The 18,876-nt window shown below is 47.3% G+C and overlaps 1 protein-coding gene across 1 annotated transcript in view; it reads right to left on the bottom strand.

The window, feature by feature from the left end:
- The window catches only part of LOC311526754 (relaxin receptor 1-like), a 44,626-nt gene extending 39,630 nt beyond the window's left edge, over window positions 1–4,996 (bottom strand). Inside the window, exon 1 of the mRNA XM_084640123.1 lies at window positions 4,798–4,996. Coding sequence (XP_084496249.1) covers window positions 4,798–4,846 — 49 coding nt within the window. The 5' untranslated portion in view covers window positions 4,847–4,996. The remainder of the gene's footprint in view (window positions 1–4,797) is intronic.
- Between the last annotated feature and the right edge of the window lie 13,880 nt (window positions 4,997–18,876).

Below are 18,876 nucleotides of genomic sequence, written 5' to 3'. Positions count from 1 at the left end.
AGTTTTATTTATTAAAAATATTTGATGTTGGCAGATCATAGGCCATAATAAACAGCAGTGCAAAGTTACATAAAAACAAGACGTTGTGTCAAAACAGTACAGATTTGTGACATATATTGCTGTAAAGCTTCTCAAGGCAGCTGGAAGTTGTGCCTTGAAATGAGTCCTCAGCCAAGGCCTGCTTATGTTACTTAAGCCAATCATCCCCTCCACTTACATGGGCCCATTCTTACGAGCGAGACAAGAGGGATTTGGCCTTGTATATAGGGTGATGTTTGTGTGCGGCCCCTCCAGGAGCCCTACCAATGCTCTCTCGGAATTCTCGGCTGGTAGGGGGCAAAACTAGTTCCCAGCGTAACTCAAGCAGCGAGGGACCTGCTCTCAGTTCCAGCAGCCCTACGTACATGAATGGGTCTGCCCTAGGTGGTGCCTGCACCAGAGTCATTCTTGCCTGACTTCCTTCCAGCCCCAGCCTGGAAGCCGAAGCAGCCCTGCAGCCCAAGCCCTGCGAGCCCGAATTGGCTGCCACAGGCCAGGCGCAGGTGTCTAGTTGCTGTGTAGACATAGGGGCTTTCAAAAGCTCTATTTGCTGCTGCAGAGCTGCTAAAAACTAGTGACCCTTGTGCACCTCTTCTACACTGTCCTGGGGACTCAGCTGGTCCCTTCTCAACATCACTCACATGGCGAGGTGCTGGCAATGGTTCGAGGGGGTCCGACAGCAGCGTCTGTGATGTCGTGACCAGTACTAGGAAATCCCCAAACCCTTTCAGAGACAGCGCCTTCAGGCTGCACAGAATGTGGACAAGTTGGGGGTTAGCTGACCTGCCTGCTAGATTCGATGCTCCCTGGTCTATTTAAGGAGGCTTTAAAAACACAGTCACAATGGGTCTGTTACTACCTCTGTCACATCACGGGTTAACACAGTTGTTACCATTTTCCTCCCCTAATGCCGATCACACACTGTACTTTGACACTACCAGGCACGGCTATACAGGTACCTTGCAAGACAAACAATTCAGGCGTGAATTAAAACACCAACAAAGATAAAGTGCAGATAAAGGGTTTAAAATAGCAATCAGGCTGCCAGGATCTGCCAAATGGAAAACCTTTTAAATGCACCAGCGCAGGAGCCCTGAGATCTGGGGCAGAGGGCATGTCAAAGACCCAGGGCCAGAGAGGCCGCATGGAACCAGTGGGAGGGGGAAGAGAGACTTTCCTTCCCTCAAAAATCCACTCCTTAGGTCTAAACTGCAGGAACTTCCCAGTCAGGTGACAGATTCCCCCCTTCTCCTCCTGTGAGGGTTGTGCTATCATTTGCATTCATGAGACTTTCATATTGACCTTAGTCACCAGCTGTAGAGGCATCTGTTGCCTGCCCTTCGCAGCCAATGAATATCACAAATGTACCACTGAATGGACCTGTTGCTGGCATTGTGATACTAGGGCCAAATTCTGAGCTCCTTGTTCAGTTCCTACCCAGGGCTGACTCAGGAATAACTCCTGCCACAGCCCATGAGAGGTTTGTCCCAGTGAAGACATAAGGATCTGAGCCATGAGGATGCTGATAGGCAGCACTCTGAACGCCACGTGCATCCATTCTGAGTGAGAGCCAGAGAGCTAAGACTTAGGCCGTAGGCCATCATTCCCATGAAAAGCCCTTTCCCCCTCTGTTAAAGAATAGAGGATGACCTGGCTCAGGGAAGGGTTTGCTGCATCCTGGATGTGCCTGGAGCCACAGCACAAATGAGCCCCTCTGGAGCCAATTCCACTTTCTCAACACACGGGTTCTTTATGCTGGGCTCCGGATTTCAGAGCAACTGCAGATAAAACCTAATGAAACAAGCGCAGAAAAAGGACAAGTGGGTAATTAAAGGGAGGAGGAGAGAGGTCCCGAGGGAGCGATGGAGGAAATGGTAACATTTAACTCATCCCTTAATACGGCTATTGCTTTCCCTTTTACTGGAAAAAGGGCATTCTGGCATAAGGCTACATTTGGAGGAGAGTGTATCCGGAGATAAAAGGGAGAGCAAGAAAAGAGAAATAATGTAGAGAAACAGTGCTTAACTCTTTATTCTTCTCCTCTCTCCCCTCTTCTATGAAGCCTTGCAGCTAGAGGACCACATATCACCCGCTCTTTGCCTTGGATTTAAAGATGGGTCCAATTCCAAATATGAATCTTGGATCCACTCCGCCCTTGGACTTTGTGTCTAAGGCCCATCTCGACGTACACAGTGAGGTGTTATTGAACTGCACTCACACATCGAGTGGGATCCCTGCTATTTCTTTGTTTCAGTTCATTTAGGGCTCAGTGCAGTCAGTGAGAATCTTTCCACTGACTTCACTGGGTATTGGATCAGGCCCCAGTTGCACAACTCCTATCCCTATATGGAGCTGTGTAAACAACAACGAAGAGTTTATTCACATAGGCTTTCCCAAGAGATGGTATCAAGTCACAAATTCACAGCCAAACTCAAGCTTTTGAGCTGTCCCTTGTGGATCCGGGTTTGGATTATGAATAGCACAAAGTTTGGGGTTTCCCCAGGCAGAGACCAAGAACATGATTATTATGCAGCATAAGAAAATCTGATGGCGGTAAAAGAACTGGAGAAATGCAGGAAAAGCAGGAAAGAACTAATGGAGAGAAGGAAGGGAAAAGAGATGGTAAAGAACTAATTCAAGGAAGCAGATACATTCTGTGTTTAAGAGGACAGCAGATAATACATGCGACCAGATTTGCAGTGCTGTGTATTAGACAGTTCCTTCCTGGTGTCTCGACTGATCTGCTTGCATTCTGAAGCTGTAATTCTATTGCCTGGATTGTTATACCAACCTGCAGAACTAGCAGTATTTTTGAGGTCACATCCTGATTTTTGCCTTGGTGGCAAGCTCACTAGCACTGCATGACATCCCATGCTCTCAGGCTGCAGGCAGTGTCAGGCTAGGGGAGCCCTTTATCAGTTCTGGTTCATGCGGGGCTTGCACCCTGAGGGCTGGGCTTTGGGTCTGGAGTTTGAGCAATCCAAACAGTCCAAGTGACACACAGGTGAAGTTACCAATCTTTGCCTGGTTTCAAATCTGAAACTGCTGCATTCCATGTGTTGTCCACCCAAAACCATAAACTAACCCCAATCAGCCCAAAACTCAGCCCCAGCCTCAATCCAAATTCAGCCCTGGCTTTCCCTAAAACAGTATGCGGCTGTCACGTAGAGGAACCAAGTTAGAGAGCTGCATTCCTCTCCTGATTCCCAGAGCCAGGATCAAAGGGAGTGGGTTAGCAACAAACTCAACCACGAGCAATTGTTGAACAGAAGTATGGTCTAATGGACTAAGCACTGGTCTGGGAGCCACACACACCTGAATTCTTGGTCTGGCCCTGACTTCCCCTTATTGCGTGCTCTCGGGCAAATCATTTGACTTCTCTGCGCTTCAGTCATTCCATTTGTAGAATGGTGATGCTACTGACCTACTTCACAGGAAGTTGTGATGATTAAGTTACTGTTTCTCCAAGAATAGAAAGCACTATATATAATCATCTCAGTGTACAGTTCCCTAGCACAGTTTTCCATCTCCTGGGCCTTCAGCCAGATTTTCCTGGTCTTAAAACAAACATTAGAACTCTACATTGCAAAGGCAGATATGTGACTTGGGGGACCTCTTTCTTTCCCATCAGAAAATCTTTCCCCTCAGATCAGAACCCGGAGCTGGTTTTGAGTTATATTAAGCTTATTGTACACTTAGTTCAATAAATCAACTCCCCAACAGAATCCTCTCACTTGGTGAAACATTCGCTTAATCCCCACATCCCCCCAAAATAAAACAGATAATGCAACAGGTAAATACAAAACCAGCAGCACAGATACAGGACCAGAACGTGCAGCCCCTGGGCAGGACGTCTTCTTACACAGAGCCCTTTGGGCCCCTTGGCATGTACCCCTGCTCTTGAGGTCTGGGTATCCCCTTTTGGCCCAGGTACCTGCCTGGCACACACGCTCAGACTCATATACAACATGCATATATAATACACACACCCCTCCCGCTATTAACAGCAAGTTACTCACTGTTGAGGTGCGACGGGCTGCTCCAAAACCAAATCATTTGAAGGGAGATGCTAATAAAAAGCTATTTGATTTGGGGGAATTGGAGGGGGGGGGTAAAGGCCTTCTCACTGCGTTCAATATCTTTCTGCTCTCCCCACCACAGGTGGAGACAGGGAAAAGTTTCCATTGTCATTGGTAAACAGCAAAACAACAAATCACAGTAAAACTGGCACACTGAAGAACTTCTGGCTTTGCCACCTTATCCTTTTCTAAAATCCAGCTTTAAGGGTCCCTTTTTCATCCTTTCTTTGTCCACTCTGGCCGCAAAACTTATACCTGTGTCTGTCAGCTCACCTTAAGACAATGAAATTAACATGGCTTCTCGATCTGCTGTCATTCAAATCTACCATCTCTCTTCCTGTTGGACAAGCAACAGAATTGTAACTTTCTCCTTCCCTCTCAGACTCCAGGTAACATGGAAGCCCAGAACAGATGACAGAACGGGCAGAGGTATGCACAGGCATACAGACCCAAAGACATTCTGCTTCAACTAAAGAACTGATGCAGCAAGGAAATAAGGAGACACTAACAGTGGTGCAGATTTTGACAGAAATTAGCATTCTGCTCTCCAAGCTATCCATCCATCCCAGTTAACATGTGCTAGATCTACCCCCAAAACCCTCATTCACAAAACCCACAACCAAACATTTTGATTTTCTCCCCACTTTGAATAAAGGGAACTGCAAGCACGGACACTTACTTGTAACAGCTTGGAAAAGAGAAGGCAGAATAATGAGGAAAAGCTTCATGCCGGCAGCTCTTGAGACTATAATCCCAGGCTAGTAAAGACTGAGAAGTCTTCTGGGTTACTGTAAAGCAATAAGAGGAAGGGGAGGAGAGGAGGGAATTCTGGAGAAGATGTGGCTCTTCTTCTGCTAATAGGTGCACATGTGCTCTGCTCTCCCAGAACTGCACACACCAGCCCAGGAGATGCTGCAGGCTCCTCTCTGCAAGGTGCTGGTGGCCTCCATCAAGCCTCGTTTCTTCCTGCACCCCAAACTAGTGAAAGTGGCAAGCGGCCCCAGGACCAGAAGATATTTGCAGTTCCTCTCACCCTCACATTTAAGTTTGCGGGTGGGGAATCTTCCTTCACCACGGGAGTTAGCTGGTTGACTTTTGTTTCCCCACTTGCACCTGGCTCACCTACCTCTAGGGAAATGGCACATGAACCTGAGAGGATCTGGCTTAAAATGCAGAAGGCTTGTTCGCTTTGTTTCACTTGCCTCTGCTGAGGAGGATTCCAAAGGCAAACAACCCTTTAGTCCTTGCTGCGTGTCTGCTGATTCACATGGTTGTGCAGTTGAGGGGAGCTGAGTCTCTGAGTGGCTTCCCTGCAGGATGCCCAGGTCCTGAGTAGGAGATGAGAGGAGGGGGTGATTTTTTTCAATGGTACAGCGAGGACCTGGCAAGGGGGCCCTCTGCTGGACATGACATCTAATGAGCACTGCTTCAGATCAGGTTTCAGAGTAACAGCCGTGTTAGTCTGTATTCGCAAAAAGAAAAGGAGTACTTGTGGCACCTTAGAGACTAACCAATTTATTTGAGCATGAGCTTTCGTGAGCTACAGCTCACTTCATCGGATGCATACCGTGGAAACTGCAGCAGACTTTATATACACACAGAGAATATGAAACAATACCTCCTCCCACCCCACTGTCCTGCTGGTAATAGCTTATCTAAAGTGATCATCAGGTTGGGCCATTTCCAGCACAAATCCAGGTTTTCTCACCCTCCACCCCCCCACACACAAATTCACTCTCCTGCTGGTGATAGCCCATCCAAAGTGACAACTCTTTACATAATGTGCATGATAATCAAGTTGGGCCATTTCCTGCACAAATCCAGGTTCTCTCACCCCCTCACCCCCCTCCCAAAAACCACACACACAAACTCACTCTCCTGCTGGTAATAGCTCATCCAAACTGACCACTCTCCAAGTTTAAATCCCAGTTAAACCAGAACATCTGGGGGGGGGGAATAGGAAAAAACAAGGGGAAATAGGCCAGTCCTTGCCTACAGACAGCCCCGCAACCTGAAGCAAATACTCACCAACAACCACATACCACACAACAGAACCACTAACCCAGGAACTTATCCTTGCAACAAAGCCCGTTGCCAATTGTGCCCACATATCTATTCAGGGGACACCATCACAGGGCCTAATAACATCAGCCACACTATCAGAGGCTCGTTCACCTGCACATCCACCAATGTGATATATGCCATCATGTGCCAGCAATGCCCCTCTGGCATTTACATTGGTCAAACTGGACAGTCTCTACGTAAAAGAATAAATGGACACAAATCAGATGTCAAGAATTATAACATTCATAAACCAGTCGGAGAACACTTCAATCTCTCTGGTCACGCAATCACAGACATGAAGGTCGCTATCTTAAAACAAAAAAACTTCAAATCCAGACTCCAGCGAGAAACTGCTGAATTGGAATTCATTTGCAAATTGGATACTATTAATTTAGGCTTAAATAGAGACTGGGAGTGGCTAAGTCATTATGCAAGGTAGCCTATTTCCCCTTGTTTTTTCCTAGCCCCCCCCCCCCAGATGTTCTGGTTTAACTTGGATTTAAACTTGGAGAGTGGTCAGTTTGGATGAGCTATTACCAGCAGGAGAGTGAGTTTGTGTGTGTGGTTTTTGGGAGGGGGGTGAGGGGGTGAGAGAACCTGGATTTGTGCAGGAAATGGCCCAACTTGATTATCATGCACATTATGTAAAGAGTTGTCACTTTGGATGGGCTATCACCAGCAGGAGAGTGAATTTGTGTGGGGGAGGTGGAGGGTGAGAAAACCTGGATTTGTGCTGGAAATGGCCCAACCTGATGATCACTTTAGATAAGCTATTACCAGCAGGACAGTGGGGTGGGAGGAGGTATTGTTTCATATTCTCTGTGTATATATAAAGTCTGCTGCAGTTTCCATGGTATGCATCCGATGAAGTGAGCTGTAGCTCACGAAAGCTCATGCTCAAATAAATTGGTTAGTCTCTAAGGTGCCACAAGTCCTCCTTTTCTTTTTGCTTCAGATCAGCAATTTTCTCTCTTCCATCCGGTTGGCCTACACACACAGTTGTACTGCTTTACCTATAACAGATGAGTGAAGTGGTACAACCACCCTAGCATGGACTCAGTTATATCCATATAAAATTGCTTATACCAGTACGGCTATTCCCATAGTGGAGGAGGAATTGACCCCTTTATACTGATATCTCTGGTTCTACACTAGCAGACATACTAGGACGGGGTGGGCAAACCTTTTGGCCCGAGGGCCACATCGCGGTTCCAAAACTGTATGGAGGGCCGGGTAGGGAAGGCTGTGCCTCCCCAAACAGCCTGGCCCCTGCCCCCTATCCACCCCCTGACTGCCCCCCTCAGAACCTCTACCCCATCCAACCATGCCCTGCTCCCTGTCCCCTGACTGCCCGCCAGGACCACCTGCCCCTTATCCAATCCCCCCCCGCTCTCTGCCCCCTTACCATGCCGCTCAGAGCATCAGGACTGGCAGCCGTGCTGCCCAGCTGGAGCCAGCCCTGCCGCCGCGCTGCCTGGCAGGAGCTCACAGCCCCGCCTCCCAGATCGCTGGTGGCACGGCGAGCTGAGGCTGCGGGGGTTAGGGGAGAGCAGGAGAGGGGCGGGGGTGAGCCTCCCCAGCCGGGAGCTCAAGGGCCAGGCAGGATGGTCCCGCGGGCTGGATGTGACCTGCTGGCCATAGTTTGCCCACCTCTGTACTAGGATAACTAACTGTAAAATTTCACACACACACATGCCCAACTGAAATAGTAGTTACCCTGCTACAAAACTTGTGTGTAAACCAGGCCTTAGAGATGGATTCCAGCTAGTGCTGGGGAAAATAGCAGCAGTGCATGGTTTGCTCAAAGAAAGACACCTGGTTTTGAATTCATGAAACTTTTGAGCATCTGTAGCGTTTCCTGCAAACTGCTTTGCATTTGTGAAAAGGTGTCTCGGGTTCTGAGCCCAGCACTGGGAGCCAGCCTGGGCTGAGCTCTATTCCTGCCTTTGCCACTAGCTTCAATAATAAGGTTCATGTATAGAGCAATTTATATACATTGCTTATTTATGGCTCATAAGACCCCAATGAACTGGAAGTGACAACTGACTTCTGGGACTTGTGTGCCTGGGGATCTGTGAGGCAATTGCTGGAAGGAGATTTCTGGGTATGATGAAGCAGAGAAATTGTAGTACTATATAGGAGTTGGAGTAGAGATGTAACTGGAAATCAGGCCTCTCTCCATAGCCACTGCTTATCTTCCTGCCTGCTGTAACAACCTCCTAATGGGCCAGGTTATTCTCGATGGGCACAGGACCAAACTGGGGACAGCATGGAGTTGTACCATCCTTGGGGAGCTCTGGGATGGATTGTGCCTCATGTCTCCTGCACACATCACGTTACATCACACTCCATTTTCCATGGGCTCACTTTCACTCCTCCTCTCATTCCTTCCTTTCGGGCCTGCTAGTTCCCTTGTGGGCCCTAAGAGACAGCTGTCTCTCTGCACATAGAAGTCAAAATTGTGCCTGGTCTTTGCAGGAGGAGGAAGTGGGGAGAGACTGGCAAGGTTCTTTGCACCTTCCTCTGTGCACCAACAAAAGGGCCAGGTACTCACTTCCTCAGTGAAAGGAATAGGGTAGCGATCTAGGCTCTGGACAGGTGTCCAGCAGAACTGAAGACAAGACAGATTAGGTTCCTGATGCTCCCATTACTGTAACTGTCCCCATTCGCAAAAAGAAAAGGAGTACTTGTGGCACCTTAGAGACTAACCAATTTATTTGAGCATAAGCTTTCGTGAGCTACAGCTGCTGTAGCTCACGAAAGCTTATGCTCAAATAAATTGGTTAGTCTCTGAGGTGCCACAAGTACTCCTTTTCTTTTTGCGAACACAGACTAACACGGCTGTTACTCTGAAACTGTCCTCATTCTGTAGCTGTAGGGGGTGCCACTCCGGGGTGGCCCACCCTGATCAACGTCTCTTGCATCATTCCCCAAAAGCAAAACCCTGTACCAAGGTGACCTTAAAATGGCAAAGAAAGCAGCCAGCCATCACTCAGGTACTGGTATCTTGAAGGACAGTGCTTGTCTGTGGAATTGATATACTATGTACAGTATCTTGTCACAATCTGCCTTCCATCCTTCCTGGACATAGACCCATTCGCAGCAAAATTTGCAGGAAGAAAACCTCTCTTCAGCCTGCTTGTGCATCTGTTTCAGTCACTGGGGGCAGGAGCAGGCCCCTAGTCTTCTATTGATCTATCAGCAGCCAAGGTACAGGCTTTGTTTATAATTTAGCCATGTTACTTTGTCCATCTCTAGCACCTTTCATTCTATAGTCCCAATACACTTCACAAACCTTAATGACTGAGCCTCACAACAACCCCTAGCAGGCAATTTGAGTTTTCCAAATGGACTAGCTGAGACAAAGAGAGGCAAAGAAACTTGCTCAAGGTCAGACAGCAAATGCCTGCTAGTGTTGGGATTAGATCCCAGCAGTCCAATCTACACAAGTTGCTGCTCTAACCCCCTAGGTCAAAACATTTCTGAGAAATGTCTGCTTCCTTGGCCTTTCCCCTTTTTGGCAGGAAAGTCACACGGGCTGATATATTCCAAATGCCACCCAATTAAAGCATGGCCCACAGTAAATTGTGCAGATTTTTGTGCCCCCCCCCACACTTTCTCACATAACCAATGAAATTGTTACAGTTTTGACACTGAAATCATGCTCACTGTCCGTCTGAGTTAACCCCTCCCTGAAATGAATGGGCAGATGCCTCTCTGCATTAGTTACACTCGGTTCACGTCTTCAGCGGTTTCTCTACAATCATAACACCTAGATTCTTGCTTTCTATTTTACATGACAGCTGAGATTCTGGAGAACAGGGGGCAACTGCTTCAGAGAGGTGCCAGTGAGGTGTATAAACTGCTGTTTCCAAGCCCTGGGACGTGTCCTGTTTGAAATCAGGGTGAACCGTATCAGCACAAATCCTGTTGCACTAGTGTGAATCATGTCTGTATTGGGGGTTTGCACTGGAGCAGCTATTCCAGTGCCTAACAATCTAATGGCGATAAGGCCACCATGTAGGCTGGTGCCATTAGAAATTGGGCAAACAAAATTGGCATGTGAAGGTGGGATCAAAAAACAGTTTGCAGCCGGTTGAACAGTGACAACATTTGTTCACAGATCTATTAGACTGAAGGGCAAAATTCATGAAATACACTTTTCTCCAAATGTTATTCAACTCTCTGTAGAGCCAGCTGACTAAAGACCAAAATTAGCCAGGAATGGTTTATACACACAAAAACATGGCAGATAAATGATTTGGAAAAGAACAACCAAACCAGCTTTAGCAGTAGGTAAAGGAGAGGGAAGGCAATACTGACACTTCTTGTCCCGAGGAGCCTCCTCCACTGGTGTCATTCAGGTTTCTATCTAAATCTAATCTAATCTATGGGTTTTATACTGCTGCCCCTCACCTAGTATATGAGCATGTTCCACATAAAATCAATAGCAAAAGCAAAGCTTCTAGAGCGAACTCTGTGGAGTCTCTGGATCACCTCCTTTTTTAGGGCAAAGCTGAAAAACTCTGGTTGGGGTATTTTGGGGTTTGTTGCAGTGTGAGGGTTTTTTGGGGGTGCAGGGGTGCAATACACTTGCAGTCATTCTGAGTCCTGGCAATCTTAGTTCATAAAGAAAAACAACCTTCAAGCGACATTGCTTTGAGTCTGCAGTTCCAGAAGTGCAGCGTGGTCAAAGCTGTGTGTGAAACTTCCCTGATTTACAGATCACTATTTACATGAAATAATAGCCTGACATAACACCTCCCCCCTCATGAGACCCCAGCCAATGGGCTTCTGCTGCATGCAAAGAAGTCCAATGAATTGCTAATTGCAATTTGCATGGTAACACATTTCCTCCTTTATCTCCAATTTTAAAGGAATGAAATCCCTGGAAGAAGACTTCCCCCCCACGCTTCCCCTCTGATATTGACTAGGTCAATCATTCTTACCGCAATATCATAAGGAAGCAGAGAGGAGCTTTCAAAGGTCCAGGCATAAAATGTGTATGGCTCTATATCAAATTTATTTAAAATCTAAGGGTACTTTGAAGCTAAAAACTGACCAGGGTGAGAATGCAGCAGGGGAAAAAACACAGAGAATCAAAATGTTTCTTTTTCAAACAGAAACTAAAGTAGTTGGGAAAGCAGTTGTGTTTCCCTGGGATGGGGAACTTTTAAGGGTTTAAAAATGGTTTAGCCTGGTGAAAATTCTTTGGAGAAGAGGAGTGTAAATTTCATTCTCTTTGTGGAGGTTTCAGATTTGCACCATCAAAGCTAGAAGCTTGGCTTGCCGTACTAGAAGCTAGATTGGGGCTTGATATCACAGGGCAAGCTGGCTTTTATCACTACACAATGAAGTTTAAACCCTGGAACACTGGGGACACTGCACTAGGATCTCAAAATGACAGATATTATCAGCTGCTTAAACTTCAAAACCATAGCTACTTATTTAAAAGACAAATCAAAGATCCAAAATGAAAATCCATGTTGAGGGTTCACAAAACACGATGATGCTTCAACCCTGTAATTCCCAGAGACCCAGCAGTGTGACTTGTGACTAGCTATTAGGCTGTGAGGAAAGCTGTCCTGACTACACATGGGAAGGTAAAATACGAAGATCTTGTAAAGAGAAAATTCTCAGTGTCTGGCTGAAATGAAATCCTGTGGGCATGCAGCCTGCTGCAAAAATAATACAAAAATAATACAGAGGCCTGTGCTGCAAAAATAACACAAAAATGGCAGAATTAGTCCAGAATGAATATTATGAAAACACTTCAGGGTCTGGTATGTCAGACATCTGCATGGAGTTACACATATGCAGCATTGCATGCAACATCAAAGAAGAATCAATCACTCAAAGTTATGCCACCACAATATTCCAAGTTGGGCCTGAGCTGCAGAAATTGGATCCAGACTTGTAACTCTCCTAAAGATCAGGGGTGTTTGGAATTTTGGTTTGGTTCAAGAACAGACAAAACTGGAATGGGATCAAGTTTTGGCTTGTGAAATTCCACCAAAGATTTGAGGGTTCCTAGTCAGGATTTTGACTTGGATCTCTCCTCTCCAGGGAGCTACGGAATCAGAAATAAGAGAGAGGCTCATCTCCGATTAGGTCTGATCTATAGAGAACTGGGAAACTTCAGGTTTATTTGTATTAAAGAAATTTGTGACTCAGTTTCCTTTCTCATCTTGTATTGTCACCCAGGACAAGGGAGTTAATTTCTTTCTCTTCTGATGAGGGAGATGTGGAGATGAGACCCAGAAAGCATGGAAACGTCAAAGACTGTTACATTGACATGTCCCAGATGTTATGGTTACAGGGGCTGTTCACAGACTTCGGTATCAATAAGTATGATATGTATCTTTGTGTTCCTGGCTCGCTGGGTGGCTTGCCTGTGGAATCTGGAACCACTGGGGAGAGATTAAGGCAGAGTCCCAATGCCAGTTATGCAGTTACCCAGCCCTTTCAAGTGTTGCTCTCTGGGGAAAATGACAATGAGGGGTTTTACCTGTTTCAGGAGGCCTGGGGAACAAAGCCTGTGACATATCAGCCTGAAACAACTCAGGGTTGACTCTCACTTGATTTAAGAACTGACATGAGACTTTAACCAAGAGGGCAGAGACCTGCTGGATGGGTTTGAAGCAGCATTTGTGTCATGCTGGAAGACTCCAGAACATCATTCCAGCACTTTTTTGGGGAGCTGGAGTGGCCTCTTGTGGTGTTTCCAGCACTGCCGGTACTTTTTCGTTCTGATACTTAGAGTGCTGCTCTCACCCACAGGTCTGAAGGATTCTGAAATCTACCAGGGTCTCCATGTAGAAAATGAATAATGGCTGGTAAATTTAGCATGTTTGTAGACTGTTTATTGTTTTATGATGTTATTCTCTGCTTTATGATGTTTTCTCTGTTCTGTTTTTGTCCCAAATTTGTGGTTTGTGAAAGCTGGCTGCTCGCCCGTAAGCTTGTCCTAGCCTCTGGGAGATAACAAACAGCAACTGCTGAACTCAGCCCTCCTAAGATGATTACTGTGAAGGGCAGGAGGAACTGCTGCCTAAATCCCTGGTTTGGAGGGAGAGACATGCAGGTTCCTGCCCTGAGAAAGGAGATGGCTGGAGGCTGGAGACCTGTTTGCAGTGCCCTCCAGGAGGCCACGAAGGGCTCAGAGGTGCCGTGTGTCCTAACTCTACATTTTCAAGTACTTTCTTCAATGTAGTTTTAAATATTCCTGTGATGCTGGCAGGCCAGGTGCCAGCTCATGCCAAGATCCGCATGTCTCCAATGAACTTTGACACACACATAGCTGGAATCACCTGCTATGGCTCACCCATGTGTTAGTATTGGTAAAATAGGTACTAGAATAAGAATGTATTTAGTGTTTAGGCTTTAATAATTGCAGCCACTCACAAGCATTCAATAATCTCATTTAGAACATTGTATCCCATGTAAAGTAATATTTGAGCAGCTGTATCAGGATCCTCTGTGACTGTGTAAATCAGGAGACAGGAAAGAGACATTAATTAGGGTGAAAGGCTGATCTTCAACAGAAGGTTTTATGCCCTTCCCAAAAGAAAAGTCCCATAGATACCCAACAGACTATTGTGGCACATTGCACCTGGAATTTCCCTATGTAGCATCAACATGGGGACAAAAGACTTTTGTTGTTATTCTGCCTCCTGCCCATGAAGATGAATCATGCAAAGTACTTCTCCCATCAGCTGAATATTGCAGCCAAAAGCATGCAAGAAGAAAGGAATAAACCCCTAATTTACAGGAACTATTACCCCTATGCTGCTTAGACTTTGGGGGACAAGGTGTTTCTAGGCATAAGCAAGAGATCCCCAGCTGCTTAGCCTGGATTAGCCCTAAGGGACATATAGAGCTTGCTTATTATACAAGCTTCTATTATCTCTTGAAACTTAAGACTGTAACGCATTTGTGTATCAATGTTTGCCTGCTTTAACTTTGTAAATAACTCTCATTTCATTTTCTTATTTAATAAATCTTTATAGAGTTTATTATAGGATTGTCTACAAGCATAGTCGGCGGGGGGGGGGGGGGGAACGACGGAGGAATAGCTCAGTGGTTTGAGCATTGGCCTGCTAAACCCAGGGTTGTGAGTTCAATCCTTGAGGAGGCCATTTAGGGATCTGGGGCAAAAAAAAAATTGAGATTGGTCCTGCTTTGAGCAGGGGGGGGTTGGACTAGATGACCTCCTGAGGTCTCTTCCAACCCTGATAGTCTTTAGGTGAGATCTAAGGTGCAACTGACCTGGGGCAAGCGATTGGTCCCTTGGGGCTGGGAGTAATCTGAATATTGTTGTGATGCTTGGTGAAAGGGACCAGCTATCACAAAGGTACACTCACCTAGGTGGCAAGATAAATCAGAGACCCAAGAAGACTGTCTGTGACTCCATGCTATTATAATGACTGAGAAGTTGACATTTGATAATTGATTGGTGAAATCTAAGTACAGAACTTACAACCAATTTGCGGTTTGTGCCCTGGTTCCTAACAGTCTGCCCTGAGGTTCGTACCAACATGCCCCCAAGCAACGGGGCTTCTGCTCCTTCCTTTGGGGATCCTAACCGATGTCGGTGACTACATATGTTTCCTGACAGTAAGCCTAAATTTCCCTCTTATTTATTTCATCCTATTTCTTCCAGTTGCACACTTGTGGGACCCCACAAGATCCCACCCTTAGTGTTTTTACCCCCCACATCATAGGCACCAACTCCATAGGTGTTCCAGGGCAGGGCTGGAGCACCCACAGAAAACAATTAGGGGGTGCTTAGCACCTACTGGCAGCCAGCTCCCCCTCCTCTCCCCAGCACCTACCCCCACCAGCGGCCCTGCTGATCAACTCCTCCCCATCCCTCCCAGTGCCTCCTGCCCTCTGTGATCAGTGGTCTGCGACATGCAGAAGGTGCTGGGAGGAACGGGGAGGAGCAGGGATGCGGCGTGCTCGAGGGAGGGGACAGAACTGCGTGGGAAGAGGCAGGGAAGAGGTGGGGTGGGGACAGAGAGGGGCAGGAAGAGGTGGCGTGGGGGCTTGAGGGAAGGGGTGGAGTGGGGGTGGGCCTGGGGCTGCGTGGGAGTTGAGCATCCCTGGGAAAAGTTGGAAGCTGGCGCCTGTGCCCCAAATAGTTATAGATCTCTCTATCCCCCACCACTCATCACTTACACGCGCCTGTAATTTTTGTGTGCATGGCATCCACACAGAGAGGCGAAGATACAAACACATTACTTTTGCTGGGAGTTTGCAATGTAACATGACTTCATTTCTTAAAATTCAGAACGATAACACATAAGAACCCCCGAACAGAGAGACAAAGCAAGCTGCTCCCTAAAGCCGAGATATGACTCACCCCACCTTCTAGGCTGGCTCTGGGCAGGAGGACTCCTTTTGCACACTTCCCTGCAAACCCCCTAAGTCTGCAAGCAGGACTGGGAAACCCCTTACAAATTAAAATGATAGCTTGTAATTTTATCACCGTTTTCAATACCTCACAGGAATCTTTTCTTATAAATTGCTCCCTCCAGTCACAATCATTCATGTTGCTTTCTTTTAAAGTTTCTTCAATTTGTCGACCTCTTTTGTAGTGATACATTAAGGCTGCATTTGTTAGACATGGGCTTTGCATAATGCTACTGTTTACTCCAGGAACTAAAACGTTAATGATCTCTGAGTCTATTGCACTTGGGTCAACAAAAACATGGGGTGTCTGTTGAGGTCCTGTTGACTGGAATTGTGAGCATGTGTGGGGAGGGGGGGAAGATGCTTCATTGCAGCTAATGCTCTACCCTGCACCTGTGTCTGTCTACAGAAGAGCTCTAATGAGAGCTGCTCCAAAGGCATTTAAGCTGATAAAATGCTGTTATTTCTATTATGCCATGGAAATCTTTGCATTATTTAATAAGTCAAGCATTTTGTTGGAAATCCAGCTGGGTGCTTTGTGATTCTTTAATACACAACAGGATTTGCATTAAACTCTTCTCTGCCTCTTATTGATTCTTCCCCTGCAGTAGTTCCAAAATCCATTCTCTTTCTTCTCCAGCCCTATGGCAATAACCATAATCTCTCACACTGACTGCTGCAACCTCCTGAAATTATGCCTGAATGCTGGACATTTTGCACACATACACTAAATGCTTTGTACATACCTAACTTTGACAGCCTGGCTCAGTGTGTCTAATGCAGGGGTGGGCAAACTTTTTGGCCCAAGGGCCACATCGGGGATGTGAAACAGTATGGAGGGCCAGGTTGAGAAGGCTGTGCCTCCGCAAACATCCTGGCCCCCACCCCCTATCCACCCCCGACTGCCCTCCTCAGAATCCCCGACCCATCCAACCCCCCCTGCTCCTTGTCCCCTGACCGCCCCCTCCCAGGACCCCCCGCCCCTAACCACCCCCCCGGGACCCCATGCCCTATCCAACCCCCTCTGCTCCTTGTCCCCTGACTGCCCCCTCCCAGGACGCCACGCCCTATCCAACCCCCCTCTCCCTGTCCCCTGACTGCCCTGACCCCATCCACACCTCCATCCCCCGAAAGGTCCCTGAACCATCCAACCCCCACTCCTTGTCCCCTGACCGCCCCCCCTCCCGGGGGACCCCCTGCCCCTAACTGCCCCCCCCAGGACCCCAACCCCTATCCAAACCTCCCTGCTCCCTGTCTCCTGACAGCCCTCCCCCAGAACCTCTGCCTCATCTAACCGCCCCCTGTCCCCTGGGACCTCCTGCCCCCCTCTGCCTTACCATGCCGCTCAGAGTGGCAGGACTGGCTTATTGGAAAGCCTGGGAGGTGGGCGGGCGCAAGCGGTGCTGCCCGCCCAACGGCATAGCTGCAGGGGAAGGGGAATAGCAGGGGAGGGGCCAGGGGCTGGCCTCCCTGGCTGGGAGCTCAGGGGCCAGGCAGGATGAGCCCACGGGCCATAGTTTGCCCACCTCTGGTCTAATGTATTGCTTGGCTTTACAGAATGGATGCAGAGACTTATGTCTTTCTACTTGTTCTGTACAGAGCTGAACACATATAATTACTAAAGTCACGATGCAGTAAAGAAGCAAAGAACTTCCCTGTGGGCTTTGGAAAAAGAATGGAGCAGGTTTGCCACTGTGAGAGAATCATTGTGACTTTCACTTTGGATCAAAAGCGCACACAGCATTATGGGCCAGTGTCTCCCATAATCTCAGTGACTCAGCGAAATTGCACAGCTGCAGTGGGGGACAGCATCTGATCCTGCGATAGGAACATCCGCCTACTAAGTGAGGACTCTCTGGGAGAACTTCAGGAAGAGCTCATGGACAGAGGCAAAGGGAGAGCTTAGCTTACATAATGACAGGTTTCAGAGTAACAGCCGTGTTAGTCTGTATTCGCAAAAAGAAAAGGAGTACTTGTGGCACCTTAGAGACTAACCAATTTATTAGAGCATAAGCTTTCGTGAGCTACAGCTCACAGATGAAGTGAGCTGTAGCTCACGAAAGCTTATGCTCTAATAAATTGGTTAGTCTCTAAGGTGCCACAAGTACTCCTTTTCTTTTAGCTTACATAGAAACTCACTCAGAATGTGTCTTGGGACTCTTTGACACAGAGACGACAGAGAGCTGGGAAATCAGGAACTGCAGACACAGAAGGCTAGGGGATTACAGGTCACATTGAGAAGGATCAAATGAAAAGGTGACATGATCTGTGAGCAGCCCAACATGACTGATAAGGCGTTTTAGATTATTTTCAGGATGACAGAGTCAGCCACTTTGCTCCCTGTGCAACTACGGCTCCGGAGAGTTAGAGGCCTTGACAGGCATTGCACCTCACGCTCTGAGCAGACGTGTCCTTGCATCACTTGTAAGCATGCTGCTGAATGGAGGAGGAAGAGCCTTGGGTCTGGGATGCCCATTTAGCTGTGCTTACCGACACTAAGTCATACAAAGTGTAGCCTGATTATTAGCTGCATGAGAAGCCATTTATTACTCTGAAGACTGCTTCTCAGGGGGACAGGCTGGGAAGCTGCTAGATTTAAAGAGCTAAGGACTCCCCCTGAAAGCTTACTATTTAGAGACAGTTTTGCCTACTAGCAGGCACTTTAGGCATTGCTCTTCCCTGTTTATTTTATTACAAGGAGTATCCGACATGGAAACAGGATCTTTGGTGCTATAGAGTTCTGGCTATTGCCCAGGTAAGGTTAGACTCCTCTGAGTGGCACCACAATGGTGAGGTAGCAATGATTGTGATGTCAGACAGATAAGGATTATGGTTTCAGGTTGTGGCATAAGAATAAATTAATTAATTACTACTACTGATATCCTGCTGTCTAGTGCCTTATGTCTGAGGAGCTCATTGGCTTTTACACACATTAATATTAACCCCAGGTGTTATTATCTGCACTGAATGGATGGGGAAACTGAAGTGCAGAGGGATTAAGTGACTTGGCCAAAACTGCACAGGAAGTCAGTGGCAGAGGTAGAAACCGAACCCAGACTCCCAATCCTGGTCCTATAGCCCCAGGCCCAACCTTTCCCACACCATGTCCTGCAGGATGCTGGGGGAGAGGTCCCCATTCTAGTCTCGTCAACAAGTCCACAGTGCCTTTCGAAGCTAGCCACAGGGTGAGACTGGCACTCTTCCTCTGGAGTAAACTTGAAATCATATCTTAAAATCAAAAGTGCAGGTGAACTCCTGGCTGAGCTCCATAACTGGTGAC

The sequence above is a fragment of the Lepidochelys olivacea genome (genome assembly GCF_965140295.1).
Source record: "Lepidochelys olivacea isolate rLepOli2 genome assembly, chromosome: 9".
In the NCBI taxonomy this organism is placed as follows: domain Eukaryota; kingdom Metazoa; phylum Chordata; order Testudines; family Cheloniidae; genus Lepidochelys; species Lepidochelys olivacea.
Note: the sequence above shows the minus strand (reverse complement) of the source record. Positions and strands in the feature narration are given on the sequence as shown.